The following is a 24,601-nucleotide window of genomic DNA, read 5'->3' on the forward strand; positions in this document are numbered from 1 at the left end:
TCAGTTCAATTCGATCGGTCGTCGCAACAGGTTCGCGAGTTCGAGCAGCGGCGCAAAGCGAGAGAAAAGAGCAGCGTTCCAAGTCTTCGGCCCCCCCAGTCGCTGAAGCCGAGGGCGGCGCAGAAAACTTGGCTCCTTGTTTATCCAAAAAACCCCCCCAAAAAAGGGCGCGCGAGTGAGACACCGCGATTAACGGATCTTGATCCTAGGCGAACTAGTTTTAGATTGCGCAATTTCAATCGTCAATATCGCAAAAAGCAACTGTTTAAGTGCCCGACGCCGAGTGAAATTGGATAGTAAAGGCAAAACGCAAAGCCAAACGACGATCGGCGGCTAGGAGAAGCCGTTTTAAAACGCAAATACGACAAAAATATACTGAAAAACAGCTATAAATAAAAAAAAAAACAGAGCAACATGGCGACCACCGCCTGCGTCCACTGCGCCCAACAACAACAACAGAAGCAAAAACCACAGCAACATGAGGCGCATGCGCAGCAGCAGCAACTGCAACAACTGCAGCAACATCGACGCAACAGCCCGCGGATTCTGCACATTTACTGCGCGTGGGCGTTGATCACTCTGTTGGCCGCCAGCGCCGCCATGGTCCAAAGTGCAGCGGTATTCGGTTAGTTGCGAAAAAAGAATGGATAAAAATGTGCATGGGAAATTTGGAGTGGTGGGGGGACTTAATCAGGCGCCACTGCGCTGCATTGTGTGCAAACGGTGTGAAGAAAAGAAGTGGAAATGGTGAAAGGGTGGGAGGATTGAAGATGGTAGGATGGGCTACATAATGGGAGGATTGGAGCATGGGGGAAACCGAGTACTTGAGGAAACGCAAGTGCTCGTCGCTTTAATAATTACCGGATTCGAAGAATCGGTGCAAAGTATCGGGTTCCAAGATCTGACCAAAAGAGGTACTCCCCCACGCTCACAAGATTTCAAGACTTGGATTTCACTTCTCGCTTTACTGTCGAACATCTTAAGTGGGGACTTTCCTCAAATTAACGGTAATTTCGAGAAAGTAAATGGGTAATAGGTATTCTATTCATAGGAAGTACATGGCTATGATCGAATTTCTTAGAAACTATTGATCATGACATGAAATTGGAACATTTTTACTTTAATTCTGTTCATATTACCAATTGCATTTTAAGTGATACATTATTATATATTAAGTGATACACTTATTCTTGCTCTAATCTCCAAATTATAAAACTTTTACTGTAGTTACAAGAATCGATCTTGAAAAATAACAACTTTTTAAGCTGTTCAAAACCTGAAATTTGGCTAACAACACTAAATGCTAAGAGTTAACGTTGCTCTTGAGTTTTGGGAGTCACCCAAACCAAACTGCTCACAACCACCGATCCGTAGTTTCCGTTCTCGAGTATTGACTGTAGTTAACCACTGCCTTTCTAATCTCTGCTATTATGGCCACTTTTTCAGTCACCCATCCCATATCCGCGGCTTTAGAATAAGCGCGTTGTGAACCACTGTCATTTGTTGTGTGTGCTTTTAATTTTATCACCGATTATTTGTGCTTTTTCTGTTTGGGAAACCGGTTGGCAATTCCCCCACTCACTCGATCTTAACCGCATTTGACCGATCCCGCCGTGCACATGGCACATCGAAAATGATTTGGCTTTAATTTAAGCCGAAAGGCCAAATTCGATTGCTAGTCACCAAAGCCTACTGATAAGCGTGAAGTTTCGTGAATCATTTTTGGCACGGGTTGCTTTAAAAGAAGAAAACGCGGCTAGAGGGCGTAAATATATCACGCGGAAGTTTTGCGGCATGAAATTAAAAGTTGAAAAACAATGTAATGCAAATAAAAGAAAATACTCTTTATTTTTAGTAAAACTTGAAACAGAAACAGAAAACTGAAAAAGCACAAAGCGGAGATCGGAGAACGGAAAATAAGAAAACGCAACCCAACCGCCAGACGACCTCATTGTCATTGAAATACAGTTAAGGCTCGAACAAAGAGGCAGATTGGCAAACTACGAGTCTGGATTGCCGGCGTTGCAACAAGGGGTTAACTTAAATGTTAATGGTTGCTGATTCTCACTGAGATCCCAGCCAGGGCCAGTGTTCCATTGACCTCTTCAGATGGAAAGTTTGCATCAGTGCGAAACTAGATCAACTAAAATGGGAACTAAGATCAAAGATACATCCTTAATGATAATAATAACAGAAGTGATAAGTCAGAATGAAGTGATAGAAACCGAGTCTTAGGAACAGTATTTTAAACGATCAGATTTTTTTCTTCCCTGTAATATTTCGCTTAAATGCTGCCTGATTATAAGAAAACCAGAAGATCAAGTTCAAGCAATATATTTTTCTGTTTCGAAGTGTTTATACATTTTATCGGTTGCCAATTTATGAGCATTATGAGCATGAGCACCAATAATTTGGTGCAGTGCGCAGACACGAGTTTCTCCCCCGAATCTAAATCGAAATCTAACACCGAATCTTGATCTGGAATAGTGTTTACGCTATTCCAACTTTTTTTTTGGCTAGCACAACAAGCCGCCGGAGTCGAAGAGCGTTATTTATCCAGTCATAAACATTCATATGTATATTTAGCCATGTACATGTTTGCAAACTGGTTTCCAGTTCTGTTTTGCCGTTGCTGTTGTGAATATCAAGTAGAATTAACATATGTTGCCAGCAGCCATCTGCGGATTGGATTGGAGAAGTTCCCCCAAAGTCTTGGCTTATATGGCTGCTGTGGATAGAAGCTGCCTGCTGCGCGACTCGAAAAGTCATCTGGGTTCAATTAGGTGGCACTGCGCCACGCCCACCCAACCATTCTACATTTTACAATTCCAATTCAAACTTTTTGCCAGAGCGACAGCGATAAAGCATCTGCCTTCGCTTAATTAAAATGCAAATTGTTCATAAAAAACAAAAAAAAAAGAGCGATTGGAAAATAGCTGGCACTCGACTAGCGTAGCAATGGCAAATTCGGGCGTTTGTGCATTTATTCTCTCAACAGTTTCAATACTGTTTTTTCTGCCAAGTACTGAAAATGGGGCTTTGATTTATGTATGTGGCCATTAGAAGTCATGTTCAACTGGCTACCGCCTCGACCCGCCGCCATTCCGCTGACTGCTTGGCCAGCTAAGCAGCAACAGTTGCCGTTAGGTCTGCCAATGTGTTGCACGCAACAGCAGCAGCAGTAGGAGCAGCAGCAACATGCAGCAGCTGCAGCAACAAATGACCAGTTCCTTGGCCATTCGAGTTGCCTGAGTTCTTGTTTATTGTACAATTTATTTATTTTGTCGTTCTTTAGCTGTGCAAACAGACAAATTACAACGACAACAACGACGGTGGTCAACAGAAGCAGCAGCAACAACAGCAGCAACAACAACAACAGCAACATGATGACACATTCGCTTCACCTATTAGGAAAATTGGCCAACGGGAAATGTAGCGCGCTGTCCAAAGTCGGTCGCACTTTGGTGGGGAAGGTGGGTAAAGTGGGGGTGGGGGTGGCGTGAAAAGCGGGAGAAGAAAGCTGGAGAGCGGGAAAGCTGCAAGGCCAGATAGAGAGGCACAGACACGAAAAGAGATAGCGCCAGAGACAGCGACAGAGACAGAGATAGAGGAGGGACAAGCACTTAACCCTTGCCATTCTGACTTTGATAGTTGACCCAATTTCAGCTGTTTCACAAAAAAAATAAAGGAAACGGAATGATGAGCGGCAATGGCAGAAAATCTAATGCTCTATAAAATGTGGAAATGGTCTGTTCCCAAACTGTTATTATTATCTATAAGGAAAAGGGAAAGGGTAGAAGTGTTTAATAGTAGATTTGATAGCAGATTTGATGCTGCCACTTGACTAGAGACAAATTAAGACACTTTGGTATCAGTAAGGTATATGAAATGTAGTCACAATAAATTGATAAGTAAATATCAAAATGTTATTGTATTAACTAACTGGCATTCTTTCGAAAACAAAGACTTTCCGAAGCATGCCTGTCTTGGGAAACCCTACAGGGACTATAGAATATATAAATCATTCCGCTTGCCTTGCAGATAACTTATCGATTCAGTAATTCGATTGTGAAACTTAACAAGTTCGATGAAGGGCTTGTGGGTTTATGGCAGCCCCCCGTGGAGAAGAGTGTAACAAACTGCACTTGCAGACTGTTTTTGTTTGTTTTTGTTTGTGCGTCGAGTGGCGCTCACTCCGCATGTGTGTATGTATGTTTATATGTATGTATGTTTGTATGCCTGCCGTTTGTGTGCCCGAGTGTTGTGTAATTTTTAACAACAACTTTTTTTCGAGTGTCTCTCCATCGTGCGCTTTTACTGTTCCGCCCCCCTTTCTTCACCGCCCCCTTCCGCAGGCAGCCGGGCGTAATTATGACGAGTGAGCAGAGGCCAGAACACAGGATCCAGCATCCAGCATCCATCCATCCATCCATCCATCCAGCATGCAACACGCGTCCGCATCGCGTGGCAGCCACAGAATTTATTATGCTCAGTCGCCACTCGAGAAACAGAACTCAAAAACTCAAAAAAAAAAGAAAAGCAGAGAAAAATAACATGAAACCCTCTAACCGCTTGACAATCTCTGCACGAGCAGTTGCAGTTTGCTCTTGGCCAAGTTCCGTTTTTGTCTAAATCCGCATCTGAATCTGAATCTGAGTCCAAACAACGGCGGCAACAACAACTCGAAACTGGCCCACTCGACATGGGGGACTGTATATAGCACTATAACTTGTGGATCGGCATTGACAACGCATTTTAATGTGCCCTTTTCAAATTCAAGTGGCTGCCGCTGCTTGACCTACACACAGATACACACGCACACTAAGAGCCAAAGATACACATCGCGAGATATTGGCAGATATATAGAAGTACACTGAAAAAGTATTACAGTAGCTACAGAAATAGTAGTTCTAAATACTAGCTAAAATATATCGTAAACTATATGCTATCAAGTCATGAGTCTTTTTCTTGTAAGGCAACATTACGAAAGTTTATGATTTCACTACCAAGCACATTGAATTTTCTTGTTCGAGAGAATTTTGTAAGCGAACAATTTTCCTCAGTGCTCCACAGTTGGCTGCTAAGTGTTTTCCATGTTTGTCTGTGAGTTTGCTGGCTGGTTTGTTAGCTGTTTGTCTTGATGTTTATCTGTGTAATCGAGTCGCTTAACCTGACCTTGCCCAAAACGAAAATGTTGGAGCCATTTGGGCAATAGGTACAAGCTTAACGGACAATTTTGGTTAGCCCCCTTAACTTGCCTGAACTCGACTTTCCCCGGGAAAGCGATCTGCTTTCCCAAAAAAGTGAGTAACACTCGGTTCTGCTCTGAAAACGTAGACAAATTATTAACGGCTTATTTAGTGAAAAAATTGGGTGGAACTGTCGGCCCTTTCTTTCTTTGCCCGCTTGGCTGGTTGCCCGGATCGTAAACCCATTTCTCTATGAACTCGCCGCATTAACCCCAAATAAAACGAACAAAACTTGTGTATACATGTGCTTATTTGGCTGGGAGTGCTGGTGCACTTTTAACCCAATTAGCATTTACACTGGCGCTTTAGAACATTCGGCTGGCCATCAAGTGGGCCTTAATCATTACTTAACTGTATGGAATTCATTGTATTACAGTGCTAATGGCTTTTCATTCTATTACAATTGCGCCTAATTGAAGATATTGTGTGGGAAAGCTGAATAAGTGCTACTTGTTTGACTTTCCCTAGAACAATTTCTGAATCGATTACCCAAATCAATCATAATTGGGCCATAAAACTGACGAAAGCCTGTCATTAGCCCAGTTTTAATGGGTGCATTTGCATTTGTGCCGAAATGATGATTGAAAGTCTAGCACGTGTGGACAGCTCGAGCCGCTTGGCTATTAATGTCAAGTTCGAAATGGAAATTAGCCGGTAAATTGCACTCGCACAGGCTCACACGAGTAATCATACTCGGACTTGGGTGCATGGAGCAAATGCAAATTGTTTAATAAAATGTTTAATAGTTCGCAAGAGCTGTGTGGCAATTGCAGCAATTCCAGTGGAAAAAAGAGCGAGGGCGGCTGCAAAACAACAAACAATAAGTCGGTTGCAGCAACAGCTCGGGTAATAATATAATAATAATAATGGTATATACTCGTACACACGCGTATGTGGTGCAGTCAGTGACCCAGAATATGGATGTGTGTGAATATGACTACCTCCCAGCACAATGCAAAAGTAGTTTTCCTACACGCCAGTTGGTTGGTTGGTTCCACAGCCATGCGCTTGTGCACAAGTATTTGTATTTTATTAATTGAAGTACTTAATAGTGCTTGTATGAATCTTTAACCTTTGCGCCGCAAAGTTCGTGATCGAGTGCAAAATAATTGAACAGACGACGAGAGGCTCTCTGGCTCTGTGTTTTTAGGTAAGCGTAGTTATTCAATTATTAATTGAATTTCCAAACTGTGTTTGCTTTGGCTTGGTTTCATCACCCGAAATTGGAGACCCATCCATTTCCCCGCCAATTCACACAAAAGTTTTATTTTTAGAGTTGTCACAGCAGCAGTTGTGGGTTTCTTTTTGTTTTAATTAGCTATTTTTATTTGCCAAGCTGTGAGTTATTTATTGATTGACAACTCGCGAACCTCGTCTGCATGCAATGCGCTTAGTTGGGCTGATGGATTTCGCATACAAACGATCGCAAAGCGCTGACCATCCATCAGAAAGGCCCATTTGATGTAGAAATTAACAGAGCCGTGTCAATTTATGCCCAAGGCATCTACTCCACATACTGATCCCATTCGAAACTCTCCCTTTGCAGGCGACCTGCTGTCCCATCCCACTTTCAAGCCACTATGCAGCGCTCAGCACGAGCATTTCATCGAGAGCGATGGCAAAGAATCTAGTCTCATCATCGAACTGAAGCCGGGACTCTATGGCGCCGAGCACGCCTCCTGTTCCCGCATCCTGAGCGCCCCGCCCAACTATGGCTTCATAGTCCGCCTCATCCTGCCCAAATTGCCGCACGGCCAGCCGCTGGATGCGGCCACCACCAGGAGCACGCCCACGAACATCATGGCTGCCGCAGTCGGAGGCAACAACTCGTCCAAACTCCGGCGCACTGCCAAGTCCGGTGGAATTGTGGAGTCCTTAGAGCCGCTTAATGCGACGAGGGTCATCGCCTCATCGACGCCTTCGCGGGTTGTGGGACGCACCTGCCCTCTGAACATAGTAAGTGAACTCACCTTAGTGCCCATTTGTGGTGGCAAGGTTGCCGCTGATTACGCACACTTGAAAAAATACTAGGCGGTCTAGCATATATGAATTCTCGATAGTTTCGGTATTGTAATGTAGACGTATTGATTGTAATTCTTTATTTAGTTTATTTTGCCAAGTGTACTCTTTTTCGCTGATTAGTGTGAGCTCGCCATTTTCTGCACCTTCCGCACGAATTATTTGCCAGTTTCTTTGATCGCATTCATCTGCCTTAAAAATATACCACTTGAGTGCGCATGCGCAGCGCTCAAGTGTGAGAATCGGATCAAGAAGTTCAAATAGCTGGGTTCAAGAGCAAGTAGCTAGTTTTTTTCCGCAGCTTGGGATTCTCCTATACCTAGAATGTAAGAAATGAAATCAGAACCATTATGACTTCATCGGTAATTACTTTATGTCACTGCTATATTTGCTCAAATTTATTCCACAAAGCATAGAATATATCACGATTTTTTCAAAATTGCTGCCAATTCCGATTCCCATTCCCATTGTCAAATAGATTAAGTTTGGCAGGCTGCATTACAAGTCGTTCTCATAAGCGGACTTATTGAGCGTATACGTTTAAGTTCTCGATTGACATTGTTACTTTTTTGTGGCTTTCCGATGAGACAGTTTGACATCTGAAATTGTCTCCAATTACCGGCAGGTCTCATGCGAAGCCAAGCGTAATTCGTCAGCTGATCAGTTGACATTGTCAAGGTGTTCTGTGCTCGATTAAATAAGAAACTTTCCATTAAGGCATTGTTCACTGACATTGAACTCCAGCTGGTTGCGAATGTTTCACTTTCTGCGGCGCCAAAAACTCCCAGTCAAAAACCAGAAAAGTTTCGGTATTTGCATAAGCGCGAAAATTTCTACCATTTTGCTGGGCCTTTTTTTTTTTTTGTAGCTCTGTTTTTGGTTGTTTGGTGTTTTAGGTATTTGAAACACGTTTGCAGCTTTTGGCCAGGAAAGCAACAGCAGCAGCAGAAGCAATTGAAACCACAGTCCCAGAGCAACACTTTCGGTTACTGATGCGTCGCGTCGCCATAAATCCGTCGACTTGGACTGACTGACTGAATGCCTGACTGAGTGACTGACAGTTGGCGTCGCCATAAAGGCGAACTATGCTACTGAAAACCAATGGATATGGGTTGGCGACTCGAGGGAGTGGACGCATGTCCACATTTGCATGTCCAGAATAGAGCGTTTCTTTGTTCCGTCATCGCAGAATAGGTGAGATGTGCAAATGGTTGGGCCGCATAATTACAGGCAGAATCGTCTTCCTAATGAGCTGACTGGAAAATCTAGTAATCTAGTGTTTATCACAGGGAAAACTGGTTTAACCGTTGTCGCTGCGGACACTCCCCTGGCTAATTGTTGTTTACTACGAGTGTACAGTAGTACCAACCAACAAAAGTCGTCGCACTTATTGAACCTGAGAGTACAAAGCAGCCTGAACCCCTATCCATTTACTATAATATCTGTATATATATATATATGTATGTATATACGCATATGTTGATGGCATATCAACGCTCTGCACGTGAAATGGCGCCGATATTAATGGATTTATTTTTATAAACCCCACGATTCTCAGGCGAAGCGTAGTTATCGTTTCTGGCGTGGCTTTCACAGCTTTTTGTTTTTCGTATTTTTCCAGCGTAAATATTTAATTTTGCATTATGTGTGTTTGCATTCGCAGTTTTGATCGTTGATTTTTGATCGTTCTGTTGAACTTGGCCATTCAAGTCACGTCAACGAGTCGTGGGCGTGGCCGGGGGAAGGGAGTAGAATTTAAGCGATTAGCATTTCGATCGTGTAAACTGTTTGCTCGCACGTTTCGCGGCAAATATTCAGTACGCACTTAGGCCACGCTTTTAGCCAGCCACCCATAATTAAAAGGTTCTATTTGCCTTCACCCCAACAGTTTAGCTCGCTGGACCCGCACACGGCCCAGTGGCGAGTGGATCCCTGCCAGCTGGAGGACACCGCCTCCGAGATGGAGGACCCGGTGCGGCTCTTCCACGGCCGCGTCAAGATCGTCTGGGAGCATGGCCAGCACGCCCTGCGCTCCAAGCTGATGGTCACTGTGCTGGGCAAGGGCGAGCAGTGCAAGGATGGCAGCAAGCACCAGTGCTTGAAGATCGGGTGAGTCGGATTACACGCGTCTATTCCCAACTAGACTTATGTTCGTTTTGGGCCACTTAATGTTACAGTTCCGCTGACTAAGCTGATATTGAATTTATTTAAATTAAATATGCGATATGCGTTTACATTTGAAGTTATCTTAATGTTTGTAAGTTACGACTTTATGAAGTTAAATGGCACTTAAAGGTAAAACATATAACAATTCACAGCCCGAAAGTAGGCAGTTAGACTAAAGTTTTGAGATTAAATCTTTGTTAAGCAAAACAACAAAATTCAATGTAAATTGCCAGTTACTTTTTATTTAAAAATATTTTTATATTTTACACAGAAGCAGCTTTTTAAGTAGTTGCTTGAGGAGCACTAAAACTAGTTTATTTATCATAACAAAATTAACAAAATTTGTAATTTCAGTGATGAGCCCATCCTGTGCATCTCCAAGGAGCTGGCCTGCGACGGGATCCGCCATTGTCCGTACAGCAACGAGTACGACAGCGATGAGGACTACGAGCTGTGCTCGAAGCAACGTCGCCCGGGAGCCGGCAAACTGGCCGCCGGCCTGGAGTCGGATCTCTTCGAGCAGTTTGCCCTGGAAGTGTTCCGCAACCTGTTCGCCAACGATGCCCCAACCGCACCGGAGGATCTGCCGCGCAATGGGAGCGACGGAGCCGGGAGTTTGGACAACTCGACGGTCACCACGACGACCACGCTGCGCAAAGTGCACACCAAAGATATGAAGAAGCCCGGAGGCGATGGGTCACCGAACTCCATTGGGCCCAGCCTGGTCACGGAGGGGGATCTGCAGAGGCCGGAAAACGATACGGCTGAAATGGGAGTGGGCACTGGAGCCGGCAGCGGCTTCACCCGCCGGAACTCGACGCGCTCCGGCCTGCACTCGGACCTATCGAAGTACGGCCCGTGGGGCTACCTGATGCTCGGCATGCTCCTGTGCGGCGGGGCACTGCTCATCTGCGGCCTCTGGGGTACGTTAAATTGCACCATAGTCTAGTCAAAGTAAGCCACTGTCATTTGGCGATGTATTTATGCGAGTTTCCCCATTGTTCTCTTCCCCGCACATCATAAACCGAACCTACGACTCACGTGCTGTGCTCTGACTGTGACTAACACTTTCACAATCCAAATCCAAACTAAACAAAAACCCAATCCCCAGTTCTGTGTTGTCGCTTGAGCTCTCACATTGAATCCATCCGTTCCCTTGCAGCCTCCGCATCGCAGCATGCGGTCAACAACGAGCGGGAGGCGGCGCTGGCCGCTGCCAATGGAGGAGGAAATGGTGGCGGGGACCACCTGGGAGCCACCTCGCCGCCCAACTATGAGGAGCTGGATCCGCCGCCGGCCTACTCGGTGCTCTTTCCCAACCAGAAGGCAGCCAGTAGCACCACACTGAACCTGGATGCGACGGCGGCCAGCACAACAGCAGCTGCTGCAGCAGCGGCGGCCGCAGCAGCAACAGCTGCAGCTGCAACAGCCGTAGCAGCAACTGCTCTGGCAGGATCCACTCCCAGCGAATCCGCGCAGCAACATCAGCAGCAACAGGAACAGCCAACGAACTAGCCCGTAAGCCTGACAAGAAGGTGTCGCACCTGGAAAACGTAGATCATAAGGTCCCAACATCTCTCTGACTGACTCTGATGCAATTAGCTTTTAACCAATTTAGTGATAGCTTTAAGTGTGACTTTATGTTAAATGTTTGACTATGTATGTGTATGCTAACGATTAACGAGATACCATCCCCAGCCGTCCTGTCAACGCCGCTGACGCCTTTGCCAGACGGCAGAACCAATTAGCTTCCGATAATTGAAAATGTAATAATTATGATGATTGTAAATGAAGAACTGCAGCTGCAGCAGAATTAACTGACGAATCGACTAACATTTGTAATTCTGTTAATTTAAAATTTAATGTGATATAAATTTAAAACTGAATAAAAAGCAATGTGTGTAAGTAGCGGCTGCGAACCATGTACTTGGCGAAATGTGGGGATACAGGGAACATGATATATAAATATGAAAATCCTAAATGTAGAACAAATTCAAATTGATAATTATAATTCTTATAAAAAAGACATCCTTTTTATTGAAGATCTGAAGCTCGTGTTTATACCTTTTTTCTTCAGTGCATTTCGGGAGTACAGTAAAGCTTGCTGCCTACTTTCGGGGCGGCGTGAATAAATAAACCAACCCACACCAAAACAGAGAACACAGAACAACTAGTTGTTTTTTTTTCACATCGAATTGAACATCTTTTTATTTGCAATTCAGGTAAATTAATGGGGACGCGTCGGAGAAGCGGGGCTGGGATGAGAGGGGGTCGTGTTGTTGTTTTTCACATTCAAATTGCAGGTAGTAGTGCTAAATGAGTGGAGTTCTGTTTGCCTCTGTTATTTTAACTGATATATTACGTTGCACTGATATTATATTGTTCCATTTTCTAGTTACTGTTGTTTACATGCATGCATGTTATTCGCTAGCTACCTGCAGGTGCGCCAGATGCGCCAGGTGCATCGACATGCTGGTCAACACCCACTCGTACATACATACATATGTGAAACAAAACTTACGCTAAAAACCAACCAGAAGCTGTCTTGTGAAGTTGGCCCCTCGAAAAGCACTCGGGGACCTTTGACTTGCACAAATGTCGCGCTACGTTTGCAAGTTCAGTTTAGTTTAGTCGAAAATTCTACTAAGTTGTACATACAATATGCGGTGTGTTATACCTAAATACTTAAGTGCCAATTTCAGCAGTTTAGATGACCGCCGGAAGCGGTTATCCTGTTTGAATTCAAGTTTTCGGCTTTGCTTACATACTCATAAGATTTGGGCGTTTTTTCGTGTTCGTCGATTCCATTCATTTTACAATACAATACAATTCTTCCTTAGTTCCTAGACGTGATCGTAAATACTCGATACATATGCATATCGTACACTTAATTTGGGTGCATTGTTTGGATATTTCTTAGATTGGGTTTTGTGCAGAAATCCCCATGTTCTCCTGTCTCCTGACTTCTCTATTCCTTTTTTTTCATTTAGTGTTGTGGTCTAAGCGGGGCTTGGAAAACACTTTCTTATAACTAACTCATAGGCCATAGGGTACACTTAGCAAATAGTTGTTTGTTTGTGGTTCGAGGAAATGTTAAATAGGTAAAAAAAATTTTATCTCTGATAAAATGTCATCTTCATTGTTTCGTCTTGTATTCAAAAGTCGTTAAAAATAAATTCAAATTCAAAATCTTCACGCACAAGGAGTCTTGAGCTAAAAAGTTATCTCCATTTGGTTTGGTTTATGTTTTAGTTAGCTTACGCACTACAAAATACTCGATAGTAAATCTACTCTCGATAGTTTCGATTTGTTTCTCTAGAGTTCCTACAGTAGTTATCATGTAAAATTGGACGCCAAAAAACAATTAACAAAAGTAACGCAAAGCCCTAAGCTTGAATCTTAGTGAAAATTCAATTGTAATTCTCAAGTTCTTTTTCTGGGAATTCGTGTACTCTTGTTTTAAGTGTGTTTGTTTGTGTGTGTTGGGGTTCAGCTCATTGTTTGGTTACTTCTCAATAAATAAGGCCAGTGGATACGCATACATCATAAAAGTACAATTCATGTTTATCATATTCATATTCATATTCATATTCAATGTTTCACATTTCGATACAAATCTAGTTAGTTTATAAAAAGCGCTTCCATAGAGTTCTCTCAACGCACACCTACTATCCGTACCGCACCTAATCATATATCTAAATAGCATAGAGCATAGGCATGCCTTCGTATAATCGCTCCTAGTAGCCGCAACTTATGGGAAAAGCTTCTAGCCTTCTAGCCTTATCGAGCATATAGCAATTTCAATAGCAATAACTCCGTCCGTTTAGTTGATTCAAAGTTATTTGGTATAAAAAATAGAAAAAATTTGATGACAATAAAAACGGTTCGGTTCGCCTTCGTTTTTTATTTGCATCTCAAATTATCGCAATATATTGAGGCCAAAATAAGTCTCGCTGACACTCACACGAGGCCAGGTATGTACTTGTATGTATTATCCCAAATCTTCAGTACTAATAAAATCCGTTTAGCTTTTTCTACAGGGAGTAAGGGTATACAATATGCGCATACTGAAATATGAAACGCGCAATATGAACGGCTTAATACCTAACTCTTATATTTACTCTTTGTTCTATTGAATACGCTCTTGATTGCTTAAAAGTTGCTCGAAAATTAGTGAATCTGTTGTTTAGTGGTTAATCGAACTGCAACGCGATTTCTATAGCGATTCTAAGCGAATTAAAAGCACGTTGATTGTATACATATGTGTGTGTGTGTTTGTCTGTGTCTGTGTCCAGTGTCTCAGTTTTGAGGACCGTGTGGGCTTATCCTAATCGACCCGCTGATCAAATCGTTACTAGTACTTGCACTTTGACCTCCATCTGACATGTGGCTGTTGGTAGATCTGTTGATGTTGTCTTTGTCTGTAGTGCTCTTGATTTCCAATGGTATGGCTGTAGTTGCTGTTCTTGTTCGACTGGTTTTCTGCTGGAGTTGCTGGAGTGTCAAGGATGCTCCGATGGAACACCTGACCTGACCTGACCTGCTAAACCAAAAGCAAATTGTGCGGATGGACGACGACGACGAAGACGGCGAGTTGGTGGAGTGGAAGGTGAAGGGTGTCGGGGTAGAGGATACTGGTTAGATAGCCACCTCCTGATCCCGATGCTCCTCCGATGGATTTCTGTTAACGTACGTTCTTCTTCCTCGGCTGGACCCAGTTTTTGTTTTTGTGCGTTTGGGTTGCTGTTCGCTGCTCGCGAGTCTTTCATTTTTGGGGATAGTTGGGTGGGTGTGGAGCCCAACTAACAATAGTTGCCATTGCCATTGCCATTGCCATACCACGGAAAGGTCCAGCACCATCAGTGCGGAAGCATCAGAGGCCTTGCCGTGCTACTCAGTCTGTGGTGAGCTTTCTCGCCACCTCCGCCGTAATCCTCGTAGCTCAACAGTGGCGAGATCTTCAGGCCAGTCTTCTCTGGGATGATCTTAAAGTGCGGCTGATCGGCGCTTACCAGCAGTGGTCTCTTCATCGACGAGTGCATGTAGTCGTGGGCAGGATACGGATGCGTGGCTGCTCCCAGGGGCCTGTGGGTACTGGGCACATTCATCTTCTTGCACGGTTCCGGCTTGCTTTCGTAGTTCATCTGGCAGTTCTCCGGCGAGTACTTGTTGGGCTTGTAGATGGAAAATATGTTGTTGATCAGGCTGAGCGCCGAGTGACCGCCGGCGGATGGATGATGGATGCCAGCCGTTGGCTGCTGGGTCAGCACACTGCCCACGGTCGGATGGCTGTGCTCGGGATAGAAGTTGTTGTACTGGTACGAGGGCAGCGTGTCCACCGTGGGATACACCTTGTGGCCATAGCCCGGCGGCTGTCCGTAGCTTGGTTGGTGGTGGTGGAAGGCGGGGACAGGCGCAATGGCGGGAGCAGTGTCAAAAAAAGGATAGCCGCCCGCATTGGTCGAGGACTCGCTGGAGTCCAGCTGCGGTGGCGAGGGCATCCCCTCGAGCAGCGACTTCTTGATCATCAGCCGCTCATGCTCACGGTCATGCAGATCGATGGGCTGGCCATTGTTGTAGCACCGAACATTCACGTTCTTCACCTTGAGACTGCTATGCATGTTGCGCCGCATGTCCATGTTGATGGGACTGGGCGGCTTGTCCAGCTGCTCCCAGTACTTCTCCAGGTCGATGTTAAAGTCCTCCAAATCGATCTCTGTGGTGTCCGAGCAGGTATCCTCGTCATACAGCGTGGTTGGCGGCTGCATCTCCAGCAGTGACTTGCTGCGCGGCGGTCGGTGATAGTTTCCCGTCGGATACCGTCTGCCAGGACTACGCGGAGCCGGAGCAGCGGCCAGATACCGCTCGTCGTCGTCCAGGAACTTATCCTGCAGCATGAGGCGCTCGCGCTCGGCGCGTATGAAGTGCTCCAGGTCGGTGTCATAGCGGCAGTGCATGTGCTCCTCCTCCTCGGCGGCCGGATGATGACCGGGACAGAGGGGTCGTGACCTTGGGCGAGCGGGAAGGGGCGGCTGCTGCTGGCGCTGCCGGTGGCAACAGCACTCCTCAGCCGCAGAACAACAACAAATAACCGTTGGAGCGGCGGGCGTTCGCTGCCTTCCAGCCCGCTCCTCGAAGAGCCAGTCCGCCGCACTCAGATTCCGATTGCTGCCCGCTCCGGCCGTCCTCGGCCGCATCCTCGAACCCGGATAGATGTCCTCCAACAGGCAGCGGGCGCTGGTGCACTGATCCCGGGCGCAACAACGATCCAGGCTGCTGCTGCACAGGGCATTCATGTTCCGCCGTAGAGCCTCCTTCTTCTCCCGTCGCGTATTCGAAACGGGGGGCAGCTCATAGTCGATGATGTCAAACGGCATGGTCTTGGTGGTGGCACTGAAGGAGTATGACTTGGGAACACCAGCTCGGTTCTTTAGGATGGAGGTGGTTGGCGGGGGAGCACCGCTGGAACTACCACTTCCGCTGGCCACACCGCCGCCAGCTTCGAAAACATTGCCCTCGAAGCACCAACTCTGTGACTTGGGATACTGGAACTCTTTGCAGCTCTTGGAACGATGCAGTCCATAGCCGGGTGATCCCTCACCCTCGACACGACGCTCTTCCGTGCCCCCGCTCTTCTCGTCCAGCTCGTGAATGTCCCGGAGTGTGCGAAAAGGTCCGTACTTCAAGCAATCCGGCACGTAGTCCTCGTCCATGTCATCGGAGCGGTTCGAGTAGATGTTATCCGTGTACCAGGTGGAGTCCAGTTGTTTGGGTCGCGGCTTAGCTTGAAGTAACTTGTCGCGCTTGGACTGGCGATAGCTTTCGAAACAAATGCCCTTCATCTTCTCCAGCTTCTGCTCCCGGATGCGCTCCCAGTTCTCCCAGTTCTTATCGTTCTTGTTGCGTCTCCCCGACAGGATGAGCACCTCGCGGTCCTTGTCCCAATCGGCGCTGCCCTCATCGCCGTAGTCGATGTTCAGCCGCTTCGTCTCGATGTCGGATTCCCTCGGAATTTGGTGATGGGTGGTGTTGTTGAAGGCGGATGTGGGTGCAGGTGCGTGTGCAACACTACTAGCAGCTACATTGTGGTTTTCGGACACTACGATTCTAATCCTACGCTTGGTCTTGTCCGCGGTTCGCGACGATGACGTCTGCATGGACGACTTGTGCGGTCTGTCCCGCTCGTCGGAGGGCGGCTCGTCCTCTTCTGGCTGTCACACCTCCTGCAGATACTTGATGGGGCAGTAGCCCTGCCCGTGCTCGGCGGCTCGGATCATCACCATGCCGTTCACCTCGTCGCCGGTCTTGTTTGGTAAACGGATGACATGTTCAACACACAGTTGGGGGAGGTAGAGAGGATTGGGGCAATGGGTCTTACCTGTATGACAATCTGGTCCCTTAGCAGGGTGAGATTCTCGCCACGTTCACTGTCCGACACTTGGAGATTGTGGGTAACCTGCAGTGGCTTCTCGTTGGCATTGAGACGCACACAGTACTTGGATGGGAAGTAACCAACTCGTCCCAGAACTTTTCCCTTCCACCAGTCCGGATCTGAATTGTCAATGACAGTCACCTAGTTTCCAGAGGTAAGAGGTTTCGGAAGATTAGCAGTTTGCCCAATAACATTTTCATATGGCATGCTCTACTAGAAGCTAATAAATTAGGTAATTATATTAGCTGGTGCTCGATATGGCATATTCATTAGTATCTCGTATTCGCAGGTGACTAAGCTGCTTCTAATAGTATGCTTATGTTAATGGAAACATCTTGGTTAACAAACTAATAAGCCGTAAGGTAGACTCAGGAATAAATAAGCTTTTGTTGGTCGGAGAGAGGAAGTCTGCTTTCACAAACTAGAATATCATTAATAGATAATAGTAATAAAAAAGTTTGTGAAAGTGTGAAGTTTCGGGCTAGTCATAAAGATAAAGATATTCTCAAAGTATCATATATTTTGGCGTTCGACTATTGAGTATAAGTGCGGCTGGAAAAAATCTCTTATCGATCCGCGTGGTGAATTTGCAGCGGAAGCCCGGGAATGAGGCAAAAGTTTGACTCTATCCTGCTGGAATGCAAAACCAGCTCGCGAACAAGGACGCCGTCCAAACAAAAGCTAATCTGTAAATATTGAACACTTTGCCGGCGGCGGACAGGCAGGCAGGCACTCGCAATCAGGGAATGTACACAAAAAGTCGGTAACTATTATTATTTCTTCTTATTCACTGTTTGTTTCGCCATGTTTACGCAGTGGAAAACGAGCTTCCTCCATATGCTGCTCGATTGTATGATTGTATGACAAATAAACAAGTTTTTCGCTGCCATTGTTCGCTGTTCGTTATTCGTTTTCATATTGGACAAACACACAAACTGTTACTAGTACGAATATATCTTTCTGATTTAGTTAACCATTTTCCCTGGCAGCCATTGTGCAAACTAAGTACATCGCTTAGCGGATTAAACAAAGCGCCTTGTTTATTATTCATACTCTATTCACTTCTTCTATTCATTTATGTAGTGGGTGTATGGAGTAGATAGGGAGGATATGATAAGCTCACCTTGTAGCCAGCCTTTAGGTCCAGTTCATCGGCATGTCGCGCCTTGAAGTTGTAGATGATGACGTACAGATTCGTGGGCAGCAGGCGATGGGTTTTCTTGAAATAGGTGAAGCGTGTTTTGGGATTGGGTTAATACCATGGCTACCATACTACAGTGCAATCAATCAAGCGAGCGGATCAGGCGAAATCAGGTGAACAATGGGGTGGCGGTATGAGGAGTATGAGGAGTGGAGTGGGGTCTACCTGGGGATGTCTTACGGGTGAGAGGCACGGCGAGGTGCTGGCCGAGGACTGTGACTTCTCCATCTCGTCCGGCAGATCGACGCTGCCACCACGCATTCCACGGGTGGCGTACAGTAGCTTGCGGCCCGGATGCGAGGGGCTCGATGGTGCTGTAATGGTTTTGGATGCGTTAGTCCCTGCTCCAGGACAGGCTCAATGTGGTAACGGTTTGGTTTGGTTAATCGAATGCAAGTGGATGAACGAAAAATCAGAAGAATATCCATGGAAAAAGAAGATATAGATATTGTACACATAAATTATACACATATACGCTTAAATGGGCAGATCGATGGGAGTGTGGGACTTGGTAGTTTGAAGATGTGTGTCGGCAGATGAAGTTAGTTACTCTACGGTTGGCATGTATCTAAAAGCTGCATTTAACTACTAGATAAAAGGTGAACGAAATCGAAACTACTCAACAAATGTTTACTTTACTCGACTTGTACTTCGGCAACGTATTTACATAGTAAGTTTAGTAAGTATAGTTGTAAGTAGAGTAATTTAAGTAAGTATAATTGTAAGTAGAGTAATTTAAGTAATTATTGTTGTAAGTATAGTTAAGCAGTTAAGATGGGCAGTAGTAGTTGTGGGTGTCATACATACATACTAGTTTAGACTTAGAAAAACTGAGACTCGTCAGAGGTGCCTGCTGTGGAAGGGTAAGTGGTGGTGCTGGACAAGTTGGATTGGTAAGTGGTGCAGCGTACGTCGGTGTCCGGAATCAGGTTCGTTATCGGGTTCGGTTTGGGGACCAGGAACCAGGAACCAGGAACCGGGGATCAGCGGAACCGAGACCGGCAAACCGGGCCGGGACCGGAATCGCTTACTGGGTTGCTACTTACAGTGCAGACGGCTGTTGTTCGACGGCGGAGTGCTGTGCTCCAGGTGGCCTCCGGAGCCACCATGGTAGTACCCGGAGCCGGCTGATGTGGAGGCGCCTGTGCCCGGCAGTTGGGCCCTACGCCTAAACTGGCCGTGCAGCTCCGACGATTCTGGTGAGTCCAGGCTCAGGGATTTCATGCGTAAGTTCAACTTTTGGCGGCGCGGTGAGTGCGGTGCTGTTGTTGTTATTGTTGTTGTAGTTGTTTATTTGGATTTTTGATTTTTTTGATTTTTTTTGTTTTTTTGTTTTTTTGGTACATGGTCATATTGGTTGTCGTGTGTCGGACGATACACAGTTGGCAAAAAAAATGGCAATAAGATGTGGAATAAAAATTTGTTGATTTTAATTTCGTTTGTTAAGCATTTGGTAACTCCATATTGGAAACTAGGCGTCTACAGATCTAAAGATCTAAACAAAAACCCAAAATAACTTAGAAACTGAACTGAAAAGACGTTGAACACATAGTGGCCGTTGGCAAGGACATCGATAGAATCAATGCAATTTCGTAATTAAATTTTAAGTTTGCAACAGAGCAACATTCGACACGTTCAGGAAGAGACAGCGAGTGTTTTGGGTATGTTTCAGTGTACTCATTCTATTCATCCCGTTTCAGTTGCCGCAAAATCAAAAGCCAACGTAAGAATACTGCTGGTTGTGTGGAGGGTGTGTGCGTGTTTCGTGTTGGCCAATTTGGATTTTGACTATACAAATCATAGATGTTTATACATATATAGAAAATCATAGAAAACTCGTTTCCATCGCCCTGTGCCAGATGATTGTGATTGTGTGTATCCTCGGAGTGAAGGAAGGCCAGATATCGTTTTGGTTTTTATTCGTGTTATTATAGTCATTCGTTTGTGGTTTACGTGTGGGCTCGGTGCGGTATTTACAACATTCGTACAACATTTAGAATATAATAATATAGTTGTGTTGTAATCAGAAAATACTTAATACTTTAATCGTAATATACATTTAACATTGCTCTCTGGCTCACGCACATTCGCAGGACCAAAATTTACTAAAATACATGACAAATAGATAGATATATGTAGGTATGGGGTAATTAAACTATGTGTGGAGTATTTAATAATAATTACTGTGCTGCAATTAGAACATCAATTGGGCTAGGTGTCTAGGGTATAATAAAATCAAGAACTTAAACCATAAATCGCTCTAGAACAATATTAAATTAAATCGTTATGTTATCCGCCACCATCATTCTCCTTCTCATCATTATCCACACTCATCTGTGTCCTCAGCGAACGCGTCGATTGCCCTTGGACTCATCCGGATTGGATTCCGGGCTCTTGAGGAGCATCAGTGGTTCGCCAAAGGGTCGCGTTGTCTCGGACTTGGGATTCGCTGATGCTGTATCAAGTATATACCATATATAACGCTTGTAGTTAGAGTCCTGGTTACTCATTACTGGATGGTGGGGTTAGTAGCTTTGCGATCGATTAACTGCCTCGCTGGCGAAGGCAAACGCTCGCTGACTGAGCCGCCGAGAAATGTGAATTAAAACTAATTAAGTTAAAAGAAGACAAGAAGCCCGAAAGAAAATATTAAACATTAAGACAGCGTTCATGCATAAAGCAAAGCAAAACAAGCCGGAGGACGCCCAAAAGAAGACCGGAGGAGCGCAGGAGCGCAGGAAGACCATAACCAGCATCCCTGGCCCAAGTAATAGAGCAGAAACGTAATCCTCGCAAAATAAGTGCAGAGTGCCCCGCTAGAACTTCTGCCACAGGGAACGACCGGGACGACCGGCAACTACGAGATGGCAGGCATGCAAGGATGGAGCTGGGGCTTGGAGCTGAGCAGGGCAACCAGGATGGGGAATGTGGGGATCCGGGGAAGGCCAAACGAAAGGCAGACCCAAAACGGAAAGAAAAATAAGAAGCGCAAAAAGATTGTGTGTCATAACAATTTTTAGCATAATTATGTTCGGCTTGGGCCCAAACTCGGTCCCCAGCCATCCGCCCCATCCCCCCATCTTCCCCTTTTGCCCCATCCGCCCATCGACAAGAAGTCAGCTCTGGCCTAAGACAAAAAGTTGGCATCGCGACTTTAAACTTGCGTCGCTTTCTCTGTGCGAGTGGCATTAAAAATGCAGCAAACATTAAGCACAAATGAACTCGCGCCTCGGCGAAAAAGTTTGTGGCCCGTCTGCAACATTTGTATGCAGCAGCTTCCAGCTTTCAGCTTCTAGCATCCAGCAACCAGCTGCCCCCACCCAAAACCCCACTTCCAAGTTGTGCGGTTGAATTTTTGCACAAAAGTTGACAATGGCTTGTAATTTACACGGCAACAGTAGTCCTGAACTGGAGCTGCGGCATAAACAGTGGCAGTGTGCAAAGTCCCGGAAGCGGGGATACAGTGCAAAAAAAATAGAGTAACAATCAGCTCTAATGTCTAAATGTTTTGTTCTTCAAGAAGCGCATTGTAACTGTAATGACAAAGCTCCAAACTCGGTACCAAAAGTGAAATATAAGTGAAAGGTAAATTTGACTACGCGCTATTTAAGTTCAAATCAGCTTGGAACTTACTGAACAAGGCTAGGAGCTTTTAATTTAAGTTGTAAACTTTTATTTACTATTTTCCTGCTTTTTAGAAGTATTTTTAAGTAGATTTATAAGACATGTATAAGATGTTACTTTTTGTGGCAATGTTAAAGAACAAAACATTCCTAAACCTATACATACTACTGCCTTTGTATCAGTGTATGAGGATAAAAATCCCATCACCCATCCCAACCCATCCCATGGAGTAAGTTTCCATTCGACTCCAGCCGAGCTGAAGACTGATGGAGCTGCTTTCAGCGCGAAAGGAAAAGGAACTCGGCCATGTATACAAATGATGGCGTTGCAATTGCTTTCGGTGCTGTTGCAACGGAAATGAGCCATTTGCCAGAAGTGTAAACTGGGTTAAGACTAATTGGCATTTAATCCGACCATTGTTTTAATGGGCGGCACTGAGCTTGCCACTTGGAATAACTAAAACGCATCTTGCCATCTTGCATCTTCTGTCCATATCCTTTGGCAGTGGCCCAATCAAACACGCACTTCTACACACACACACACATACGAACGACATACATACAGACATACAGATACAGATACAACTTCTGTGGCCCACTACAGGGGAAATAAACTGAATTGAATTGAATTGAATTGAAAAAGATACACAGAACACACGGTAACACAATCTAAACATCGATGTCGAGTGGGAATCAAATGCAGTACTGTTCCAACGAGAACTCATGGCTATGATGGGGTCTATAGTGCTTTTATAGGCAACCCCGAAATATGATCTTGATATTGATGTTAATGCTGATGGTGTGGTTCTTGTTGAAGTTTTAGTAGTTGTTGTGGTGGTGCTGCTAGTGCTGGCTGGGAGATGGAAAGATTTCTGCATCGGCATGCCATGGTTGTTGGTAGTGTCATTGTGGACCAATCTGTGGTGATTGCTGTTGCTCTTGCTGTTGCTGTCCCCACTGCCTCGGATGTGCTCCTCGGGTGTTACGTAGTAATTACTTTCTGGCAATGAGATCGAACGGTGCTGCGAGGATCGCTGCTGCCTCAGTCGTCCGAACACGGACAATGGCCGGATTCCGGCGAACAGACGCCGCCGGAGTCCTGGATCGGTGGTCGAGTAGTTGATGCTGCTGCCACTGGTGCTGCTGCCGCATTGTTGTGGCTGTTGCGGCTGCTGCTGCTGCTGCTGCTGTTGCTGCTGGTGTGCCGGCGAGGCTCCTGCCGAGAGGGAGGAGGATGTGGCAGGCACCTGTTGCATGTACGCCACCTGCTGGCTGTTCCCCGTGTAGTAGTTGATGCCAATGCCATTGCTGATGTACGCCGAGCTGGACATGTTCGATACCGGGGCAAAGAACTGGCCGTATCGCGGTTCTTGGTGTGTTTGTTTGATGTGGTTGGTTGGTTGGTTGGGTTATTGGTTGGTAAATTTGAGTTTGGCAAGCGAACGAAAAATTGGCAAAAAAGATATGAACACGAAAGAATATATAGATATATATGTGTTTTCATTTTAAGCGTAGTAAATCAGTATGTTTATCAAATATGTGAGTTCTGTGTTCGCAATCTGGAATCTGACATTTGGTCTTCGAATGGAACTTTACTTACAACTAATCAGGGTCAGGGCAAGATGCCACAAGAATGCCATAAGGACGTTGCGTGCAACATCAACAACAACCGCAACTCACATTCTGCAATCAATCAGTTCGGTGCTGCATTCACACACTCCTAATTGGAATAATGCAACTACAGACCGCAGGGAATGTTGCAGCTGTACTTGCCTTGCTGTCAATTGCCCTTTCCACGTTGCAGACTGCCGGTTGCTGGTTGCAGGTTGCAGGATGCAGGTTCCTAGTTGCCAGTGTGTAGCGCCAAGAGATGTGGCGCTAATTATGTGCGCACTTGCCAAGATTTAGGGCACTTTGCGGCCAAAGGGGAGCGGTCTGAATTGTGGCCCTAAGTAGGCGACAAAAAGGCAATGTCATGTTGCCATGTGATTGCTCTTGGGGCCAAACAGACGAAAGGAGTCGGAGACGAGACGTAAGGAGACGAGACGAAATGAAACAAGTAGACCATGTATTTTAATTGAAGCTCATTCGCGTAGACAAACACTCCTGCCCCACCATTCACACACTGCTGGTTGTTGATTGTGTGCTGGCTGAGCTCGATTCAGCATGTATTTGTAAATATATATTTGCATAGAGAAGGCTAGGGAAATCAGGATGTTTAAAGGAAAACAAAGTGTTTGGCATACACAAATTAATTACGTTCAACTAAATATGATACGTAGATGCTACATGTGTTTGCGTAAGCTATAATTGATGTTGGCTAAGCTACAAAACACTATATTTCGGCAACTGCTTCAGTCAATAGCGATTCAAATTCAAATTCAAATTTCAACTCTAGAATAAATTATATACAAAATGCATATATATATATAGTATATATGTATATATGTGAGTTATTAGCTAATAGGTTTCTGTGTGTGTGACGTTTGTGTTTGTGTTTCAAAGCTGGCCAAAAAATCCAGCATCTTCATAGCGAAGCAATGGGGCGTATGAGCAATTATTTGGTTAGCGCAATGTGAGTGAAATTGAAATTGTTTTGCCAAATCTAAATATGCTCGCAAAGAGAATGCAATTGTGTGTGACTAATGTGGATAGATATGAACTACTACTATCTGCTCTACGGATTCGGGTGCAGAAAATGAGCGAACGGTAGCCCGATACTATATACTTGTAGTATGACTGGTGACTGGTGACTTTTGGTTTTTGTTTTTTGTTTTTTTTTTTTTGGACAATACGATGGCATTCTTTTACTTATGCAGTATGCAGTTTGATGATGGTTAAGCTGAGGCACTGAGACGGGATCCGGGGACTCGAGACATACAATAAAGAGGAGAGGTGGGTAACCGAAACG

At 45.2% G+C, this 24,601-nt stretch overlaps 2 protein-coding genes and 1 long non-coding RNA gene across 4 annotated transcripts in view; 1 reads left to right on the forward strand and 2 right to left on the reverse strand.

The window, feature by feature from the left end:
• Positions 1–11,342, forward strand: LOC6531568. Of its 2 annotated transcripts, none has more exons than XM_002092330.3 (5): positions 1–625; positions 6,796–7,205; positions 9,157–9,377; positions 9,789–10,357; positions 10,597–11,342. In XM_002092330.3, the coding sequence occupies exons 1-5, from the start codon at positions 415–417 to the stop codon at positions 10,947–10,949; spliced, it is 1,764 nt and encodes a 587-aa protein (XP_002092366.1). In that variant the 5' UTR covers positions 1–414; the 3' UTR covers positions 10,950–11,342. The 2 variants fall into 2 exon arrangements, with proteins under 2 accessions (XP_002092366.1, XP_015051418.1); XM_015195932.2 differs by having other exon boundaries at positions 9,789–10,388; positions 10,597–10,727.
• Positions 7,318–9,150, reverse strand: LOC120321167. The gene is made up of 2 exons (XR_005560755.1): positions 7,639–9,150; positions 7,318–7,587 (listed from the first exon to the last, which is right to left on the reverse strand). It is a non-coding gene; the product is annotated as an uncharacterized LOC120321167 (long non-coding RNA).
• A 269-nt stretch (positions 11,343–11,611) lies between the features above and the next one.
• The window catches only part of LOC6531571, a 58,076-nt gene continuing 45,086 nt past the window's right edge, over positions 11,612–24,601 (reverse strand). The window contains 5 exon segments of the mRNA XM_039372958.2: positions 11,612–16,738; positions 16,813–17,007; positions 17,990–18,085; positions 18,248–18,381; positions 19,114–19,329. Coding sequence (XP_039228892.1) covers positions 14,237–16,738; positions 16,813–17,007; positions 17,990–18,085; positions 18,248–18,381; positions 19,114–19,329 — 3,143 coding nt within the window. The 3' untranslated portion in view covers positions 11,612–14,236.

The sequence above is a fragment of the Drosophila yakuba genome, chromosome 2R (assembly GCF_016746365.2).
Source record: "Drosophila yakuba strain Tai18E2 chromosome 2R, Prin_Dyak_Tai18E2_2.1, whole genome shotgun sequence".
Taxonomy (NCBI): domain Eukaryota; kingdom Metazoa; phylum Arthropoda; class Insecta; order Diptera; family Drosophilidae; genus Drosophila; species Drosophila yakuba.

Bases quoted from the DNA above. Each gene is read 5' to 3' on its own strand.
- LOC6531568 (XM_002092330.3), top strand. From the start codon at position 415: ATGGCGACCACCGCCTGCGTCCACTGCGCCCAACAACAACAACAGAAG. The intron at 7,206-9,156 runs GTAAGTGAACTC...TCACCCCAACAG, and splicing joins GCACCTGCCCTCTGAACATA to TTTAGCTCGCTGGACCCGCA. The intron at 9,378-9,788 runs GTGAGTCGGATT...TTGTAATTTCAG, and splicing joins CACCAGTGCTTGAAGATCGG to TGATGAGCCCATCCTGTGCA.